At 34.7% G+C, this 20586-nt stretch overlaps 1 protein-coding gene across 10 annotated transcripts in view; it reads right to left on the bottom strand.

Moving 5' to 3' along the window:
- Positions 1–276: 276 nt before the first annotated feature.
- Positions 277–20586, bottom strand: part of kmr (kramer) — a 90895-nt gene continuing 70585 nt past the window's right edge. For 2 of the 10 annotated variants that reach the window (XM_069505729.1, XM_069505730.1), the window contains 5 exons: positions 19714–20506; positions 18932–19624; positions 18163–18358; positions 14046–17426; positions 13550–13665 (listed from right to left, as the gene is read on the bottom strand). In XM_069505729.1, coding sequence (XP_069361830.1) covers positions 14074–17426; positions 18163–18358; positions 18932–19624; positions 19714–20506 — 5035 coding nt within the window. In that variant the 3' untranslated portion in view covers positions 13550–13665; positions 14046–14073. Of the gene's footprint in view, positions 2322–2466; positions 2728–4453; positions 4551–5602; positions 5699–6235; positions 6404–7142; positions 7856–8034; positions 8257–8690; positions 8814–8972; positions 9103–10263; positions 10380–11184; positions 11343–11789; positions 12035–12192; positions 12358–12489; positions 12613–13423; positions 13666–14045; positions 17427–18162; positions 18359–18931; positions 19625–19713; positions 20507–20586 lie in introns of those variants that run through there. The other 8 variants (XR_011237981.1, XM_069505733.1, XM_069505732.1 and 5 more) reach the window with 8 other exon arrangements.

The following is a 20586-nucleotide window of genomic DNA, read 5'->3' as shown; positions in this document are numbered from 1 at the left end:
ATCGTGGAAAAATACAAACATAATTAAATATGACACTATGAAATATGAATACCCATAGACAAAATTGATGGTTTATATGGTTAAAAATTCAAATGAGAGATCAACTAGCACATATCAATAACAATATATATTCGTAATTTAAATCGGTGTTAAAGAGCATAACTACAATATTTAAAGCTTATATAGGCTAATACAGTCATATTCTAATCAACTACATCTAATATATTTTATTCAAAGATTACCTATAAGTACTGCAAGAAGTATACAAGTGATATATTAAAAAATCAGGTATATTCATGAATATCACAAGTGTTCCAATTCGTTGCTTCCTTGAAATAACACATGAAGCATACGGACAATATGACACTATATTACAAGATTTGATAAATACATTGGTATATTCATAAGAAGGTTTGATTTCCTACAATTGACTATGTGCAATACAAGTTGATTTAGTTCAACAAATATATTACACAATTTAAAAACAATTCCTTAAATCACCATAGGTGGTTAATCAATTAAAAATCATTTAAAAAACAATATTACATAGGGAATTATTTTAAACGAAAGAATACTAAAACGCATTTTTATTCGTTTCATAACTAAAATATAACATAATATGTGCTTTATCTACATTATTAAGTACTTTTGTTTAACATGGCATCATTTTTTATATAATTTTATAAATACACTAAACTGTATGTCATATAACCTTTAATCTAAAATAACAATTGAAGGCCCTTTATATAGAAGACTATATTTTATTGATTATTTATTAGAGGCATACTTGTAAACTGGCCCTTAAATTAAATTTTATACAAAGTAAAACCCTATTTTTTCTAATAAATAGAAAACGTTAAACGGAATGTTTACAATACAAAATATTGTAAATTGAGCATCTGCTAAATGAAGTCCAATTGTAAAAGAAACCTAAAGCATACTTTGTCACATAAATTACATGTCTACAGATATGACACGATATGTTTTCAAGCAAAAGCGTAGCCTCCTAGGCCCTAACTAATGAAATTTTGCACACTGTTCATTTTTGGCTTATACACATTTTTTATCATAATTTGACGTTTAAAAGCAAGTAGTGTGTAAATTTTTATGAGTAAGGGTCTTAGCCAGCTGTCGGATTGGAAAAGCAACTCCTCTCCACTAGTTATCATACTCAAATAGTTTAATACAATGATTACTTTACCAAGATATTAAAAGTCTTATCTAATATTCATTCTCTCATATCATCTAATAATAAACATTAATTTGATATCGATTACAACGCTAAGCAGTTTATACTTTCTGTAACAATTGGGTACGTACCTACATGACTTTTGTGTCACATTAATAACCAACTTTTTTGTATAGATAAGAATTACAAATTGGCAGAGATAATATTATGGCTGGAGATTTAAGTTACCTATTGATTTTTTATTGAAATAAGTAAAGTAAAAAAAGTAAAATATGCTTTATTGTACACCAAAACCAAAACAATAGACATAAATTATAACAAAGATAGCATGTACAATAGGCGGCCTTATCGCTAAAATAGCGATCTCTTCCAGGCAACCTTAGGGTAGAGGATATTATAAAAATTAAAGAAAGCGGAAGGGGTAATAATATCGAAAATAATTTTATTACATTGCAAAATGAATAGCCACGTACCCTATTGAAATTTTTATTTGTATAGTAATAATATCGCTTTATTATTACGTGGAACTTAGTCCTAATATGTCTTTTACTTTTTTTAATTCAAATAAGTACGCTACACAAATTGTAAGCTTTGACAAAAATATTCAAAATGTTAATATTTAAACTATTGAATTTAGTTTTAAAATTCATCAAGGACACCCCTATCTTTATAATAATTACGATTTGAACAAAAGCGTAACCCATTTAAAACCAATATGCCCTTATAAAGGCCACTTACCTACTCGTAATGTGAAGACCAAGTAACATTTTTATTGTAGCGTTTAAACTATCGTGAGTGATTTCCATTATATATATAATATCTGTCCCGGCTTTACTCACGTGTTTAGTCGACGTTAGCCCGACTAGTTTCGAACCACCGTTTCGAACCCATCCAGGGCCCTTTTTCAAGGGAGTCAGTTCGCGCACGCGCCGCGGTTGTGACTCGCAACGTCGTGTGTAACACCGACTAAACACGTGAGTAAAGCCGGGACAGATATTATATATAACATTTTTATTTTCAGTTCATGTAAAGAAATTGTCTCTTTGTTGATAAATTGGCAGTTCGACGTCTGGAGAGCGATCCTCGTAGTCATCCGTGTTATCTTGTAGGGGCAGCTCTTCTAGTGCTTTAACTGGTGATATAAAATAAAAGAAATTGCTATTACCAAGAAAAAAATTAAAATATGTATTAATTTATTTAACATTCAAAGTGTAAAATTATTATTAGTTTGAATTCAAATGCAACTTATAAAAATAAAAACAAAAAGTTCAACTCACAACAAAATGCAAAAATACGTAATCATGCTGCAAACTGGATGACTCTTCAGGACGAATATTTCAATATGGGGATGTACTAGAACTTACAAGAGAAGATGGAATATTCAATAGGATGATAAAGCTATGGGAACTCGTATATGTCATTTAATGACTTGTGATTCTTCTAGTGTTGTGTCTTTGGCTAAATTGTGCGTGGAATTAAAGGATGGTAAGGTGTCGAGGTTTAGTTGTTCGCGTTGGACGGCCCATCGGTGTTGGTTCCTGGGGGGGGACAAATATCAAGCTTATCGTTACATGCGTGGACACACGTGTGTGTTAGACACATCAAACAATGAGAATTATCAAAGCATCCAATTCCATCAAATGTATTAGACTACAATTTGATTTGTACATGGTTTTCTGTATCATCGAAAGCCTCTTTGTTGGTTATAATATTTATTTTTAAGAACAATAGGTACCTTCCCATTTTTTAAATCACATTACATCGTACTCTTCGTGAACTGTGGTATCATTGTAAACAATAAAACAAACCAAAGTTCTCTCTAATTTAATAGAAATAATAACAACATCGACATGACATCAAACAATTATCCAAGCCAATTAAAATTGAAAATTACTATTATTGTCATAGAATTATGATAATAACAACATCACTGATTATAGTCGACGCATTTTAAACTGAGTCATGGAGTTATCTGTCGGTTTCGCTCGCACTTACAGGTCGTAGGTAAGTGCGAGCGAAACAGACAGATAACTCGACGACTCAGTTTAAAATGCATCGACTATAATAAAGGTAGTTAAAATAACAAATTTTATTATTACACAAAAAGCTATATAATATCAGGTTATCCAAACACCAGATACCAGACAATAAAGTTATTATATCACGAATTTAGATATTACGTTTTCTAATCATCGAATAAAGATCATGCATAAGATGCAATTAAGCAATAGACAGACTAAATTATTAGGTAGGTAGGTACATTCATATGTATTAATTCATGCTTTGATAACTCTCGTAACACAACTCATCAAACTAGCAACATAATTTAAGAAAATAATGAAACGAAAAAATCTACGTGTAAAATTACAAAACGAGGAATGCTGCTACAGTGAGGTTAGGCATCAATTGTAACAAATATTATAATGGAAAACTGTCAAATCGTCATTTCATATTTGCAACTTGAACTTGATAACATTTTTAAATATTAAGTACCGCTATTTACATTTAAAACCCATCAGTCAGAATACCTATGTAGTTAATATGTTGATTATGTAAGCTATGTGACAAAAATATTTAGGTATGTAGTTCAACGCAAATGCTCCCGCATAGTGTTAAAATCTCCATCTGAATTCTGAACATTGAGTAAACAAGAAAAAACCAGAATCCAAATACTTTAATAACTGCGTAGGTATAGTACGTGACAGGTCGAAATAGCAATCGGGGAGGGAACACTCCGCACACCCGCACAGTCCCCGCGCTAACACGGTGCGAGCGTGGGTGACGTGCGGGTGTGTCCCCCCGCCTCATACGCCGATTGTCGAAGCGGACTATACCTACTTATTTCTAAATAATTCTGAAGGTTTTGTAACTAGAGTAGTGTGACGGGGTAGGCCGTCACAGGTAGATAAATGAAAGACCAGGGTCGTGGATCGCCGAAGTTTTATTTCACCTTTCCCACCGCTCCACACTGAGCTTTAAGTAAGAGGGCACTGGCATGAACGCAATAGAGGTAGTGCTACAGACTTTCGACGATCCACGACCCTGGTCTTTCATTTATCTACCTGTGACGGCCTACTCCATCACAGTAGGAAGATATAACTGTCCAAAAAGATAATTGAAACTCCCAAAATTACCAATTTACCAATCAAGATGGATTATTATGAATTAATAATTTATGAAATGAACGATTTCACATTCAAAAAAACAGTCACATCTACTTAATTATAATAAAACCAGCGTAACTAATGTAAGCGGGGGTCTTACCAGCTATGATTTTGCTCATCTCGGTGACCTGCTTGGCAAGGATCTGGTTCATCTGAAGCAAGTGTTCACGCTGGCGCTTCTCCTGTCCGTCTGGGCTCTAATACAACACATATGTTGCGCTTATGTACACAGCCAACATTCGAAGCGGCTATATCAAGCTTACGTATTTGCAGATCATTCCAATGATTATCAAAACTATGTTATACAGTGCGACAAGGCTCTCTTAGCACTTCAATGACATTGACAGGGGGCGCTGTTGGAGAGCAAAGGCTTAATATTCAAACAAGAACAAAGACGGTAACGTTAGTTCCGATTTTCGCCACGCGCCAAGATAGCCTTGTCGCACTGTAAATAGTTATGTAAAAAATACTTTACATAGGTATTTTAAAGTATTGTTTTAAAGTCGATATAAAATCTATGTACATTTTACCATGCTGTAATTTTGTTGAAGTTTAAAGAGTTCAAAGTTAATAAAAATACATATTATTATGTATTTATCTTTAATATTCATTTTCTTTTACATCTTCTCCATATCAAAATTGCACAGTAAATTATTTCGTAAATTAAAGTAAGATGTGACATCATGACAAAAATATAGTTTTATTAATATTTAAATTTATCAATAAATAAGCTTTGATCTGCAAACACGGTTTATCTATTCATATTGGAATGTTATAAACAGTACAGATCTAGGAACAGATAGTTCTGAAAGTTGATTATATAATATTAAGAAAAGTGGAGATGATCATGCAAAATTAAAAATTGCATCATTCAGTATAACAACAAAAGCAGAGCGAACTATGCAAGATGCATTTGAAGATTACACTAATGAAAATGATTATGACAATGTAAAGTAAAATGTGTAGGTTTTCAATGGAAGATTATTATCCAAAGTACTTAAATGAACGGTAAAGCAATTACATGGTGTGACAGTTTAAATGTAGAGTGGTGGTTTAGAATTGACAGAGAAATTAGTCTACAGTTAGAAAAATTTATAAATTTCCGATACATCTTAGTGATATGGCGAGCATTATGAAAATTTGTTTTCGGAACTATTAGATTTTTTTGAATTATAATAGTAGATTACGTTTTTGGAATAAAAAATTATTGTTAGTCATTATTAATTAATTATACATTTATATTACTAACCTTGCTTGGGTCGGCTGAAGAACTAGTCAGCATCTTTTTGATAGACTCTACTTTTTCTTGTCGCTTTTGCTGTTCTTCCGGGGACAGTTCTGGAGGCTATCAAAAAACAGTTATAATTAAAATAATAGTCTGATTATTTTTATTTTTAAAAGAGTCTATAACTTGCTGCTAACTTTGCTTAGCCATTTACCTGTACCTATATATTATTATGTTATCATAACAATAATGTAAAGTTGCACGTCTAATTATAATTAGATTATGCTCGCGATTTCGTCCGGGTGAACTAGGTACACAAATTTCAAACCCCTATTTCACCCCCTTGGGGTTGAATTTTCAAAAACCCTTTCTTAGCGGATGCCTACGTCATAATTGCTATCTGCATGCCAAAAATTAGCTCGATCCGTCCAGTAGATAGATCTGTGCGTTGATAGATCAGTCAGTCAGTGAGTCACCTTTTCTTTTTATATATTTAGATACGACACATCTTGCGTGAGTCGAAAACTATTTTATAATTTTTCGAAACCCATACTTTATTTTTATAAAAGATTGCTTAGTCATATTTTGTTTGCTGATAAACCTAAAGTATGTCTCCTCCTCCTCCTCCTCCTAAAATAAGTCAGGTATGATACTGACCTTCTCCGGTATATACCGTTCTGGTATAATGATCTTTTGTGGAGCAGCCAACAGCTGGTCTATGGAGTCGGGTAACCTTCGTGCGGGCAGCGCAGAGCGCACCACATCAGGCGCTGCACCCCGTAATGCACGTTCCATGTCTGCGTCATCCAGTGACCTTCCCAAAGCCTAAAAAAGGTCTTATTTTTAAACCTGATTGTAACAAAACATTGGATCCCACAGGCTGCAAGTTTTTCTTTATTCGACGATAAAGTAACCCTTGACTGCTATTTCATTTGGTGAAAGGTGAGGTTCAATCTAAGATAGAAGCGGGCTAACTTGAAAGGGATATTGCAGTTTTTATTAAACACATACCCCTAATCGGTTTCTACGCGGCATTGTTCCTTAAGACTAAATACTTGGCAATACTAGTGGGGTGGTAACTAGCCATGACCAAAGCCTGGCACCAGACGAGACCAGAGGTAATTATATAAATTCCCTAACGGAAAATGCAAATGCTCTTAATAGGAATCGTACCAGGGATCTCCAGCTTATAAGACCACAGCAATAAAACCAAATAAAATAATGCGGGCGATTCTCTTGTACACAATCTAACTAAACTAAATTAACAGGTCTAAATCTAGTGCTATCCTTTTCCGCAAGCAACATTATGACAGGGATACCAATAGATTTAGACGTGTCATTTTAGTGTAGTTTAGAGATTGTGTACAAGAGAATCGCCCCCATTCTGTCGTTAAATTATTTAGGATAGCATAGTTTGATAACGACGTACATACTCGTAAGAACATATTATTATACCCACACAACGAATTGAGTGGTCATTGACGTATTAATTAATACTATTTCGCCATATATCATCAGCTCCTAAATTAACTAAGCCTTTTGAGTCACTCAAGTATCAACTTACATCTTGATTATAAACATCCTTAGGCATTTCATTGAGAGTTTTAGCACTCAAATGATGCGGTGCAGTATAGTGCCTCCTCTTCTCTTTTGGCACTTGACGTCTATGCAAAGAGCCATTTTTGGGCTCCCCTGACATCTCCGTGATTATTTGTTTTGCAGCTTCACTTTTGAAAATAGGAGATAATTCCATATTGGATCTGTTCAAGCTAACAATACTGCTCGTCTTCGACATTGGATCGTTGGTCAAAGTTCTAGAACTGTCTGTTGGACTGTTCAAATATTGGGTCGATAAAGAAATAGTACGATCGTAGCCAGCAGATCTATCATAAGTCTTATGGTAACTACTGCTTAGTGACGAAATGTCTCTTGAATAATCGTAATTAGATAATGAAGGACTTGATGGATATTTAGGACTCTGTTGCATATTGTTATCATTTAATCCTAGATAGTTTGGTGGTTCAGTGTTTTGGGGCTTAGCGTAATATTCTTCGTATTTACTATAATCAGTTCTTGGTAAGGAGGAAGCTCTGTAGTTATTTATTGGTTGCACTAATTCTTCTTCTAGAAATTGGTCGATGTTTGCAGTAATGTTTGTGCTTGACCAGTCGGATAGAGGTTGCAGCGAACGCTCACGATCCCTTTGGCGTCTTTCGCTCTCCCTTTTAACGATTCGTACTGTTTTGATCTCCTGTTTTTCTACGTTGGATAAGTTACCTAGAAAATTAAGGTTTGTTAATATTTAAATATAATTTTACTAAACCAAATAATATTAACTAAGGAAAAAAGACATTGTTACAGATTTCTAATACAAAATTTATGATCGCCTTTTTGGCGTCACGATCCTCCACAACTTGCAGATTTATTTTAGGTAAAGTTCTATGATTGCTATTTACCAAAAGCAGTGTGTTGCATATCCTCGCTGTTTAATGGAGATGCGACATCCATGCCGGGTGCTCTTGTATCAACATAAAGAGGTGTTTCCACACTTGGTCCATAATGTCCTGGAGGCATTACCGGTCCTGTCATGTCATAATCATATTCTGAATGGCCATGATCGATAGTGTGACCCGTGTCCAAATTTGTTTCTTGCCACGACGACATTGGGTGACGTTTGCCTGGAATGAATAAAACTTTTGATTTAATTGCCAGAACTCCTCTATACCTACCTTCTCCGAGAATTCGACATTAAACAACGTCTTTCTGCAGTATAGAGTCGCATATACTCTTCTTATAGTTATACTTGTAGGGAAGACTCGCGGCCCGAGGGGCACTAAAGCTTTCTTTGTTGTTTGCTTCACAACAAAAGTTTTATTGCCCCGCGGGCAGCAAGATTTTGCGACGACTATAATATAGTCGCATCTTCTTCGGAATCGTCTCGTGGCATAAGAGTGACTTTATCGAGCGTCTTGTAGTCGAAAATACCAGATGGCGAGAGAAGTCGCCCTTCCGATTACGACACTCGAACGATGCACTATTGTAACTACTAACTAAGCCAAACTAACCTGAATAAAGAAAGAGATAAGAATCAGTAGTTTAAATTTTATCTCACCAGGCATAGAGTCATGAGTAATCTGTAAAGCATGTGACTGCTGTGTGAGATGTCGCACAGCCCGACTGAGCTCTTGACGTTGACGTTGAAGGGCCGACACCAACTGTTGCACTCGTGTTACCTCTGCAACAAAACATACATATAATTCTCTTGAGTTAATACTCGTAAAATGATTCACTTGACTTAAAATCCAACAAACGAAAGTTAGATTCGAAACAAACATCCAAATTATGGTGGATCGATAATGTAAAGGAACTTTTAATAGGTTGTTCTAATGCTTACCATCTTCTAACATAGCAGTAGGATGCGAGGGTTGAGCGTGAATGTTAGCGCGCTGAGCCCGCAGCGCGCGTCGTAGGTGATGCAGTTCCCGTTCCAAACGTGCGTTGTCCGCTACCGTTTGCTCTAGTTTCTGTTAAACAAAACAAAATCTTCGGTGTGTTGAGACATAAAAAGGCTTTATGCATTTATGGAGAACTGATTTTGCCCTACCATGGATAAATCAAAATTATAGTCGTCCAAGTTAGATGTTGATGCTCGAAAAGGAATTATTAAAAGAAATCTAAATTATACCTAGAAGTGAATTGTAAACAAAAAATAGAAAGACTTAGGTACTGAAAGTTAAACTAATTAAATATAAAGGAACTAATGAGAATTTTTCTGAACTTGATTAATTATTGATGATACGGATTTTAAAAATATTAGGTAACTTTCTTCTATTATACTTGCCATGCAATCTTACATGCATCTTTATCAAGTTAGAACTAGAAAAATAAAAAAAACACAAACGAAAACAGGTAAATAAAATGGGGTGCTGCTTGTACTGCTAATGGACCAAGAGCCAGCGCGTGACAGACCTTCGTTATTTTATAAAAGCTGAAAGTTTCTCTACGTATTGTTCCACACACTGGGAAGAATGTTTGTTAGGATCATGGTGGCTTTGGGAGATAACGGGTAATATTTATTACCTGTTTACAAAATCTTACGTCATAATATCATAACCCACAAGCACGCACTCACGCATACTCTCTCTCCCACACACAAACACACACCCACACACACACAGACACACATACACTCACACATACACACACACATACATATGTTGTGAATCACCTACTAGGTATTTTTACTAGTTAATTGACTTTTATATTTTCATATTATTATATTATTGTAAAGCTTGTTTAAATTATCAAACGTACTGTTATAAATTTATATTTAATATCTATTTAAGTAATCTGTAAAAAATTGTAATCGTATTTCGCCTTATTTTCAGTCTGTTATTATGTAAAATTATATTGTATATATCGCTGTTGATTGCAAAAAACTAATAAAATAAAATAAAACAAAGTATAAAGTTTAGTTTTTTATATTCTCTTCAGAATAGTATTGCCAGACACCCTTAAACTTAAAGTTTAAAACATCCAAACAAATTTTCCTCACAGTGTGGACAATACGCAGAGAAACTTTCAGCTTTTCTCTCTATAAAGGGACAAGGATAAAAATTATTAAAATTATGTTAATGAGTATATAACAATGAATAAAATAAAAAGTGCATGGTATAGCTAAAAACCTTATAAACCTTAGAATTGTGCGCCAGCATGGCATGCACTCGGGCCAACTCTGCCTCCAAGCCCGACGGCTGTGCTCGCGTGCCGACGTTCACGCTATCAAGCTTGCTACGAACTCCTGAAACAACAAAATTCATTAGATGTATGCATCGATATGAATGACAAGATATGGTTAAGCGAACATAACTTTTCACGGTTTAGAAACCAAATAAATCAGCTTAGATACTAATGAACGACCCGTTTGAAATCCAGACGTCACTGAGGTTGCATTGTTGCATAAGCACCAATGAGTCGGTGGCATTTTGTTTGTTCAATAACCCTGTCCATACGAAGTAATATATAAGTCAATGGATGAATGAATATAATATTCTAGTAAAAAATAGATATGAACGAGGCATAAATAATCAAGCATTACAAAATCGGTCCAGAAACCTCGAAAAAATCGGTGTGTAAACCATTAAAAAAATTGAGAACTACCTCCTTTTGGAAGTCGATTAAAAAAGAGAATAGATTGCGTACGGAACACCTACGGAAGTTAGTAGAATTAACATTGTGGAATAAAGCCGTAAAAGAAATAAACGAAGAATAATTGTAGATCTAGATATTCAAGACGTCATACAAAAATATATCAATTTTAATGAATATCAAAATCAATTTAGTTAATCAACTGTACCTGGATTACAAATAGCTCAAAAGTAAATCTCATTATCCAACTGTTGTACAGTACCAGGCTGGAAATATTGCACATCGAACTTTAGAAAGAGTGAGGTTTAGTAGAGCCCTGTCTCTGTCGTTGACACCTAAAACATAGGTATGAATGAAAAAGTCGACGCTCTACGAAGCCGAAATCTGTTTCTAAAGTTCGATGTGCAATATTTCTGCCGGGTACTGTAAGTGGTTGTTGATAAATATTAATAAAATACCAGTAAGCAGCGAGTCAATAGCGTCTTTATCAGTCTTAAGACCTTGAAGTATGGCGGCCTCGTCTGCCAGTTCTTGCTCTAGTGCCCATAATTCAGCAACTCTTACTCTCGCAGCTTCAGTTTCTAAGGGCTTACCGGCTGCTGCACTTTCGAGCCATCTGAAATTCAATTTCGGATTTCGGAGAGAACTCAAAAAAAAATTGATTAGTAGAAGAGCTATGGAAATTAGGACGATCTGAGTCCGTGAAAATACGGATATAAAAAACTCGGACCAAACTCAGATATTGCTTACGCACTAATCCGATCTCTGATCGAAATCCAAGCTATTCAGTGGACATCTTTGACAGAATCTACGTCATATGTCCGATTTGAATCCGAGGCACGGATATTTTTATGGATATCGGAGATAACTCGGATGACGGAAGTCGGAGCGTAAGAATCCTCAGCGAAGCGTCATAGAACAATTTGTATGGTACAAATTGTTCTATGACAACTTCGGAACATATTTTTACGATTCGGAACGAATGCAGTCCGTAATCGCCCTAATAAAATGTAAACCTGTATTCATTGAGGAAGTAAGAAATGTAATAAATTAAAATTCTAACCTCTGTTGTTCCACAGCATGCTCCGCAAGTACTTTTTGTCTAAGCCTCTGATTTCGCTCCAGCCTTTCAATAGTCGAACCCGGTCTGTTATACAAAGACCCAAGTTTCACCATGTTGTCAACCAATTGTACTAACGGTTTACTCTTTTCATAATGATTCTCTAATTCCATTAGTTGTGTCTTTAACTGTTCCAAGCGTTGAAGGCTTTCTTCCCGTTCCATGGCTTTGAGGGAACTTAGACAATCCTGTAAGGCATTTATTTAAAAAAATTACCTTTTACAAAAAATATAAATATTACAAAAATAAATTTAATGTAAAAAATATTCAAACCAAAATGCACTAACAAAAAGGCGAAAGTACAGTGACAAATAATATGAACATTACAAAAAGCATAAAAAAGCACCTCAATACTACTAATCTGAATACAGCATTGCTCAATAGAACGATGAGTAGCTGCGTGACGTCTTCTCAATTGAATCAAAAGCAATACTAGTTCTTCGTGACTTCTTCCCAAGAGCTCTCCAGCCGTTGGCACTTCACCTGATTCTTGATTTTGGATGTTCTTACGCTATTGCAACAAAACACGAAGCAGAACTAAGTCAAAATGTGTAATGAAAACAAAACAAAACTGATATATAAAAATCATAAACCAATCAACTCCTTTACGTAGCCTACATTGAACATTATCTATTTGACTTACCATATCGTCTTGTTCAGTGTTTCTTCTTACTCTGGGACTAACTGCCCTAATCGGTTGTTGTAAAACTCTTGATGGTGACCTCACGGTCGTCCATGCTTCTTCGGTGCCGGTTATTGTGTTCAACTAAAAATAATTTAATTGATTACTCTTCAAAATCCTTTTCAGTATTTTAGAGTTACTCTTTTCTGCTATGACTAGTATCTATGCCAATTGAAAATTACTAAGTATTGAGATTGACTAATTTTTATATTTTTTTAATTTATTTTTTATTTTTGCAACACTTACATCTAGCTTTACAGGCTTAGGGTGCCTGTCCACTGAAGCGGAGCGGAGCGGAGATGTGTATAGTTGACCAATCAGCAAATTCACAGATGACGGCATAAAATTATCACGTTATTTACCGACAATCTGATTGGTCTGTTCATCACATCTCCGCTGCACTCCGCTTCAGTGGACAGGCACCCTTATTCCTAATACGCTGCGCTATTATTTGTTAAGAAATCGATATATCCGGAACCCATGTTGAGCCTCCACCGCCACCCTCGCCTCCTGTCCCCACGGTCCCCACTGTGCTTCCGTTTCCGCTTTTGTTTAAAATAGCGTCGCCGCGTGGTCGTCAGTGGGGTTATTATTTTATTTCCTCATTATAGCGTCGTTTGTCGTAGTGTTCAGACGTTTTATTAATAATAATATTAATAAAACTTTAAAAACCCGCGACTTCGTCCGCGTGGATTAAGGTTTTTAAAAATCCCGTAGGAACTGTTTGATTTTCCGGGATAATAGTTATCAATATCCGGGATGCGAGCTACCTCTGTACCAAATTTCATCAAAATCGGGTTAACTGTTGGGCCGTGAAAAGCTAACAGACAGACAGACACACTTTCAAATTTATAATATTAAGTATGGATTGTTTATTTAGGGTTAATATACTTACATTTTGTTGTGATGCTGTTAGCTGTTGCGAACAATACTGTTCATTAGGTGGTTTCTCTTCGACCCACCGTACTCTAGGACTTACAGCTCGCACCGGTATGTTCCCATCCCTGTTACTCCTTCCGATCGACGTGTTACTTCCGAGAAATGCTTTCTTTGATAAAGTTTGCTGGCTTATGTTATTGGTATTATTATTATTGTTTGAGCCGGGTTCTACATTTGTGCCTGACATAGTCATAGAAGCTGCAATAGTATAATAGTAATACTCAATATATCACTCATTTCTCCTTTTTTAAAGTTACATAATTCCACAATTTATGATTCAATATAGGTGGTAAAAACATGATAAAGTGTTGTACATGATGTATTAGTATCTTTAAAAATTATTATTTACATTAGAATATATTGATTAAAACACAAAATCCATGTTAAGTGTCGCATGCCAATTGCCAAATGTGTTTATAGACACCTTATCGTGTTTAACCCAATTATTAAACCAAATTACATAAAAAATTGTACTTATGAAGTTATGACAGTACCATAGAAAACAGTTATTTATGTATGTACATTAAGTTAAATTTTTCTAAGTTTTTGTTGAGAATCACAAGATAAATGAAACTTACATCTTGAATCTTACAGGACCATATTATGTTATAAGATACCTTCATTGCTTGCTCTGTCTACCTCCCTGTTACAATTAGGCTCATTCGTACCCAAACCTGCAACGACACTCCGCACGCACCCTACCTCACTTTTCATTAAACCGCTAGACATTAAATCCCACTGTCTAAGATTTTCTCTATCTATTTCGAACCTTCGTCTATTCTTATTCTGGTTTCTTTGAGAATTGCACGCTATATCTTGAAGCGTAAGTGGATTTTCCGACGAACCTATAGTTAATTGTTCGTACACTCCTTCATCAGATTGTTGATTCAAAATTTCGGCATTTTTTACTAGTCTTACATACACATCATTTTCATCTTTTTCTTCGTTGGGACCTTGTTTCATTTCCTGAGTATTGCCATCTCGGTTTCTTTGAACTTGGCCTCGAATATCACAATTAACATAAGTAACACTTTTTGTACTTCTATCTGGAATATTTTTCTTAACGCGCTTAATACTATTCATCGCAGATGCATTTTCATAGGGCCTGTCTGATAATGTGCGTTCAATAGGTAAGGAGTCTAAGTCATCCATAGAACGGGCATGTCTATGTGATACCCGTCTCAAATTATCTCGCCATAAAACATCTTCATCCCAATGTTTCTCTCCTTGGTACAAAACATTTTCATAGGCACTTGCTTCTGTTTCAGCATCATAATAAACAGTATTTGATGAATTTTCACTACAATGAGAGGACATACTGCCTGAAGAAACTTTATGTGAAGGGCTACCATGTACACTACTATGGCTTATATTATTTCCTACTAATGAAGAGCTTTGCTCACAATTTTTATTTTTTAAACTTTTTTTACACCCAAGACTAGATATCAAATTCATCGACTCCGGAATTTTAGAAATTTTGCTACTACTGGATTCATATATATTTTTTAAATCTATGTCTGGGTTTTTCTCAACCACACTTAAAAATTCAACTGAAACGCTCCTGGCAGAGGCAGCTAAATCAAACGGTTGTTCTGACAATAATACATCGTTATCACGTATCGGATTATGAATGTGCGAAATTTCATTCTTTCTGTGCATTGGTCCCCTTCGACGTTGATTATTTAATTTACGATGAATATTTGTATTTTTCAAATAATGCGATATTGGAAGAACATTAATATGTTCTTGTGAGGATAGGTCTGAGTAATAATATGGTGCACTATGTTCAGCAGAACTCTCTCTACTATGAAATCCAGTTGAAGTAGAAGATACAGTTGTTTCAATGCTATGCCTCATAGATAGTTTTTCACTTTCAAACTCTTTTATTTTATCGGCCAAGATGTCACTATTTAAGTTTTTCTTTTTCAAAGTATCTCTGTTATAGCTTTTACTATAAAAAGATAACGGCGATTTTGGTATTCCAGCTGAACTACAAGAACTTTGTGATCCTAAGCATTCGGAACTATGATTATTGTTGTAATTATTCTGATTCCCTGTACTATTTCTGTCTTCATCAAGATGCATTATTGAATTTTGGCTGACAGGAGTACTTGAAGAACGCATGTGTAGATTGTGCATTTGGTCTACAGTACTATTTTTATTCGCACAAAAACTGTTTATAGCTGCTGGTATAGTATTTGTATTGTTCATTTTTGTGGTTGGTGTTAGAGTGTTCACTTCAGTCGCAGATGTCCCCAAACTTTCTAAGTATTCATCAAAATTAATATTAAAAGAATTCACATTTGGTTCAATATTTTCGGATTCCGTGAGCTCAAATATAGAATCATCAGAAAGAGGTCTTCGTTTCATAGCATTTTCAAAATTGTAAGCTTCATAGGGATGTCGTAAATCCACCATTGAGTCAGAACCTACTAAACTTGTGATTTCAGAAGAAATGTTTGAAGGTGTCATTTCGAATCTACTACTAGTGTCCGATTCCACTGATAATCTAGATGAAGCTTTATCTGCATTATAACTTCTCAAAGAATCTGTTTCATTACAACTTATATTGTGTTGTTCTATAATGGAATTACTAAGTACATTATTTGGTATTTCACTGACTTTATTCCTTTCAAGTGTTAAGCTTGCCCTACTGCTGCGAACTTTTTCACCTCGAGTAAGTGTGTCATGAATGGAAGTGCGACTTCCATAAATCATTAAAGATGTTGTTTTTCTTTTCATTTTATTTAGATTTTGATTTTCACTGGTCAACATTTTGATTATAGAATTGTCTTGTGGTAGATCAGATTTGTCTAATTTATCCAAAATATATTTAGATAACTCTTCATTGAGTAAATCGTCAAAAGGTGGAGAAGAGGTTGGTATAGGTGGAGGAGGAACAATGTCACTGTCTGAACTATCCTGTCTATCTAAAATAGTCCTACTACCGCTAAGGTAATATGACGCTGGTCGAAAATTATCTGAAATACTAAATCTAGAAAACGGCATATCCAGCGAAACATCTTTAGAACTTTCCTCTTCAGTATCAGACGAATCCGCTTTCTCTTTTATATTTTTATCGATCTTAGATATTCTCTTCAATGTTTGTTCTTTTGTGTCTGCAAAATTTGAGGCTGTATCTGATACGCAATCAGTTTTCACTTCATCTGGAGTAGATTTCTCCAAGTCAACATGATTCAATTCCATATAAACAGGTTCTGCTTTACCATTATTCACACAAACAATTTCATATGCCTGCGCATCGTCATCTTCGGTGCCCAAAGTCATCTCCACGTAAGGATTATCTTCATAAGTTGCAGGCATTGTGTGATCAAATACGCTTAAGTTCTCTAAAATTGTCTTATGGGCCGGCTCAATTACTGACATTTTTCGAGGACTCATAGGTAGATAATGATCTTCACCCAAAGTGCGCACACTAGGTGCTTCTATTTGAGTATCTGTTTCTTCTTTATTAATTGTTGTATTTTCCTTGTCTAACTTATTTTCGCTATGGTTTTCGTTTTCAGTATCCGATGCTAATAACACTTCATCTAAATCATTATCCGTGTACTCGATTTGCGTTTCAGATTCCGCTTCACTATTTTGTGTTTCATAACCATCTTCTTCCATTTCATTTGACAGAACGGCACGATTTTCCAATACTTGAGAAATTTTAAGTAACATATCGGAATCACTTTCCTTATTTTCGTGTGTATCGTTATCGACAACGACGTTTTCGTCTTTAGGGATTGAAACTGTACAAAGAATATTCTCATATACGTTCTCTGTACTTGTTGGGATTTCTTTATCTCTAATGGAAGCATGTTCTGCAAGTGAGGGTGAACTAAGCGTGTGCGGAGAAGTCAGTCGCGTTAAGGTAGGACTTGCGATATGTGCTTTATGGGACCTTCCTGCCTGTATATTGCTCGTATTTTGCAGATCAGTACCCGGTGTTTCTTCTGGGGTGCAAAAGCGAAACCAATATTTGATTATTTGTTTATATTTCCTTTAGAAGGATAATTTGGAAAGAAACTAGTTTTGATCTATTGTTGTTATTTTTTTGTTAGTAAAATATTATAATATATTTGAGTGTAAAAGTCTATACGAAATGTTAAAGACAATGCAACTACTCATACAATACCACAAAAATAATATCCAGAGCCCATCACCTGTACTAAACTAATTAAGTATCTTGTTAGTAATAATAACACTATGTCCCAGCAGGCAGGAAGGTACCTTTCCTTAAAGCGAAGTCATCATAATATAATATTGTTGTAAAATTTTAATGTAGGTAAATTATAACATAATATGCATAAGAATCAACAATTGTATAATAATAAAAAAATTCTACTCATATCTACTTGGCTTTTTACTTTTTCTGAATATGTAATGATGAAGTTAAATTTAATAATTAGTATTAGTATAGAAATTCTTAGTCAAAAATACAAAAAAATATATAAATGTGATCTTAAATTTCTTACTTACGATGTATTGAAATATACTGCCTTATATTGTTTTTTAAACTTTTAAATAGTTCATGCATTATAAAAAGAACATTAAAGATATAAATAATATGAACATGCTTAGTTTTTTTTCTAATTTAACAAGTTATTCATGCTGCTGTCAATACTTAATACTGAATTCAATTTGATTTAAAAGTTAAATTGTTATTTAATCTAAATCATTATATCATACCTTCATCATCCGAAGAATAGCTATTATAAGAAGCATTTTTATACGTTTTAGGTTTGTACTGATCAGATCTCAATGATTGACGACTTTGGTTTAAAGATCGGGATAAAGAAATAGTAGCTGGAGTACTCTTTCTCGTTAGTGGAGATTGTAACATTCTCTGTTTCCATTCAAGCAATCTTTTCATTGACTCTTCGCGCTGAAACGTGTTCAAAATATTGTTATTTATGTCTGGTAAAAGTTTGCTGCCCTTCATTTATAAACTAAGTTTTTACTTTTTATGATTTTAAAATTTACTAGCTAACGCACCCCGGCTTCGCTGGAGTGGGATTTTTGGAAATCAGTGAGGGGGTAGAATTTCCAAAAATCCTGAAATAGGTAGGTAGGTACTTCTTAGTGTCTGACCAAAAGCACAAATACTAATTTTCAAGGACATAACTTGAAAAATAACAGACTTTCATCCCCTAAGTAAGCTCCTTAGGTCCCTTTAGGTTAAAAAGATCACCGTAAAATATAATATGTTTCTGCTTTTATAACCAACACCCTAAATAACAATTTTCATGGATATAATTTGAAAAATGGTGGAACTTCATACAAACCCCTTAGGGGTGGAGTTTCCAAAAATCTTTTCTTACTCGGCTTATGCTTTAAAAGAAAACTATTGTCAACATTTTCAAGTTCTTAACCCCAATGGTTTAGGCTTTACGTTCATAGATCAGTCAGTCAGTCAGATATTTTTATATTATGTATAGAAGATTTATCTAATAATAACCTGCTGCACTTTTTTTTCTCCTTCCCTTTCAGTAGATGACGGTAGTCTAGCGCTCGCCGATCTCATAAATCCTTCTATCCCCGGATCAAATTTACCAGCATCCTTAACATAAGCACTGATATGTGAACCATCACTCATTACACTACCGCTTCGATTTAAATAATCTTTTTGAATTTCTAATTCTTTTTCTCTTAGCGTCCAATTAGAATTCAATCCTTCAAGGTCACTATATTTTGAATTATAACTTACATTATCACGGATGTTTTTATTATTACTAAATTCAGTTTCATAGTTATTGTTAATTGGGTGAGTATACGGAGAATGTAATTGTTTCTCAGCTAGACCGCTGGCATATTTTTCTAATGGTATTTGTATATTTTTGGGCGCTAAGCCCTGTTGTTGTAAATATTGTGCTGATTGACGCATTTTTTGTGCATAACTTTCCTCAGAGTAATATTTATCTGAACTCGGGTCATAGTAGGAGTTAATATCCAGACTAGACTTTGGTCGTGGTGGTTGTTTTGGTGGATCATGCATATTTCGAGTTGGCGTTACTTTATAAAGTGCTTCATTTTTTGATTCATATTCCAAGAAATCTGCACTATGAGGGCGTGGAATTGGTGGCTGAATACCACTCGCTTGCATTTTTTTCCTCCGCAAAACTGAGGGCCCACTAAACGTTTTATCTGTCACCTGAAACAAAGAGATTTTAGTTTTAATTTACCAACATTTCAATCTGAATTGTTCTTACTTAAAGTACGAAAAAATCCAATAATACATACAGAGTGAGTAGGTTGATCTTGTGGAGATTTATGGCTAGATAAACTAATAGTATCCCGAGGTTGTGAGGGATTTGGTGATTTAGCGTATGCTTTTCCAGTTTCGTTTCCATAAGCGGCATAAATATCTTCGTAGTCTCCAATTTTTTCTGTATTATACGCTGACATTACTGTTGATCTACCATACGCATCAGGAGTTCGCCTCTCAGCCAGTCGCTCATTCATTGTACTTGGTTTATTTGCCTTCATATTTACATCGCCATACACTTCTCTTCCATACACATTAGCATCGACGTATGTCTTTGGGTTGGTTCGAGACTCGGGGTAACTTTCATTGTAAATCGATGTTTTATTTGATTCTACAACAGATCTACTTTTTTCATCATCTTTCGTTTTTTGTTCCATTCTTCCTCCATAATCTTGCAGAAAAGGATTGTAATTGGATTTCTTTTCATATAAGTTTTCAATTTTGTCTTCTTGCGATTGTTGTTGCTGGTTTCTAGCTGACCTATTATCAAAATAAGGAGATTGAGGATTAGACTTATTAATAGACGGGGTGTTTGGAGTTTTTTCGGGATTGTCGAAAGCAGTATTTGATAAGGGTAAAGAGAGTTGCTGCATGTCGTAAGGTCTTTTCGTTTGGTAAGGCGGTTGCGGTTGCGAGGGCGGTGATTGCGGGCTGCGTGTGTATATCTCCTGTTTTGTGCTGTAGGTTGTGTCCTGGTATCGAGTGTGACTAGTGCCTTGACTGTAGTGTGATGCAGGTTTTTTGAGTAGATCGTAATTTGGATCGTACCTGTAAAATTATTTAAAACCAATTAAATGCAAATATACACCTAAATGGCAATTAATGGGATGTTTCTGTAAAAACAAAAG

This window comes from Maniola hyperantus, chromosome 21 (assembly GCF_902806685.2).
Source record: "Maniola hyperantus chromosome 21, iAphHyp1.2, whole genome shotgun sequence".
NCBI classification, from domain to species: Eukaryota; Metazoa; Arthropoda; class Insecta; order Lepidoptera; family Nymphalidae; genus Maniola; species Maniola hyperantus.
This window is presented reverse-complemented; position numbering and strand designations above follow the sequence as displayed.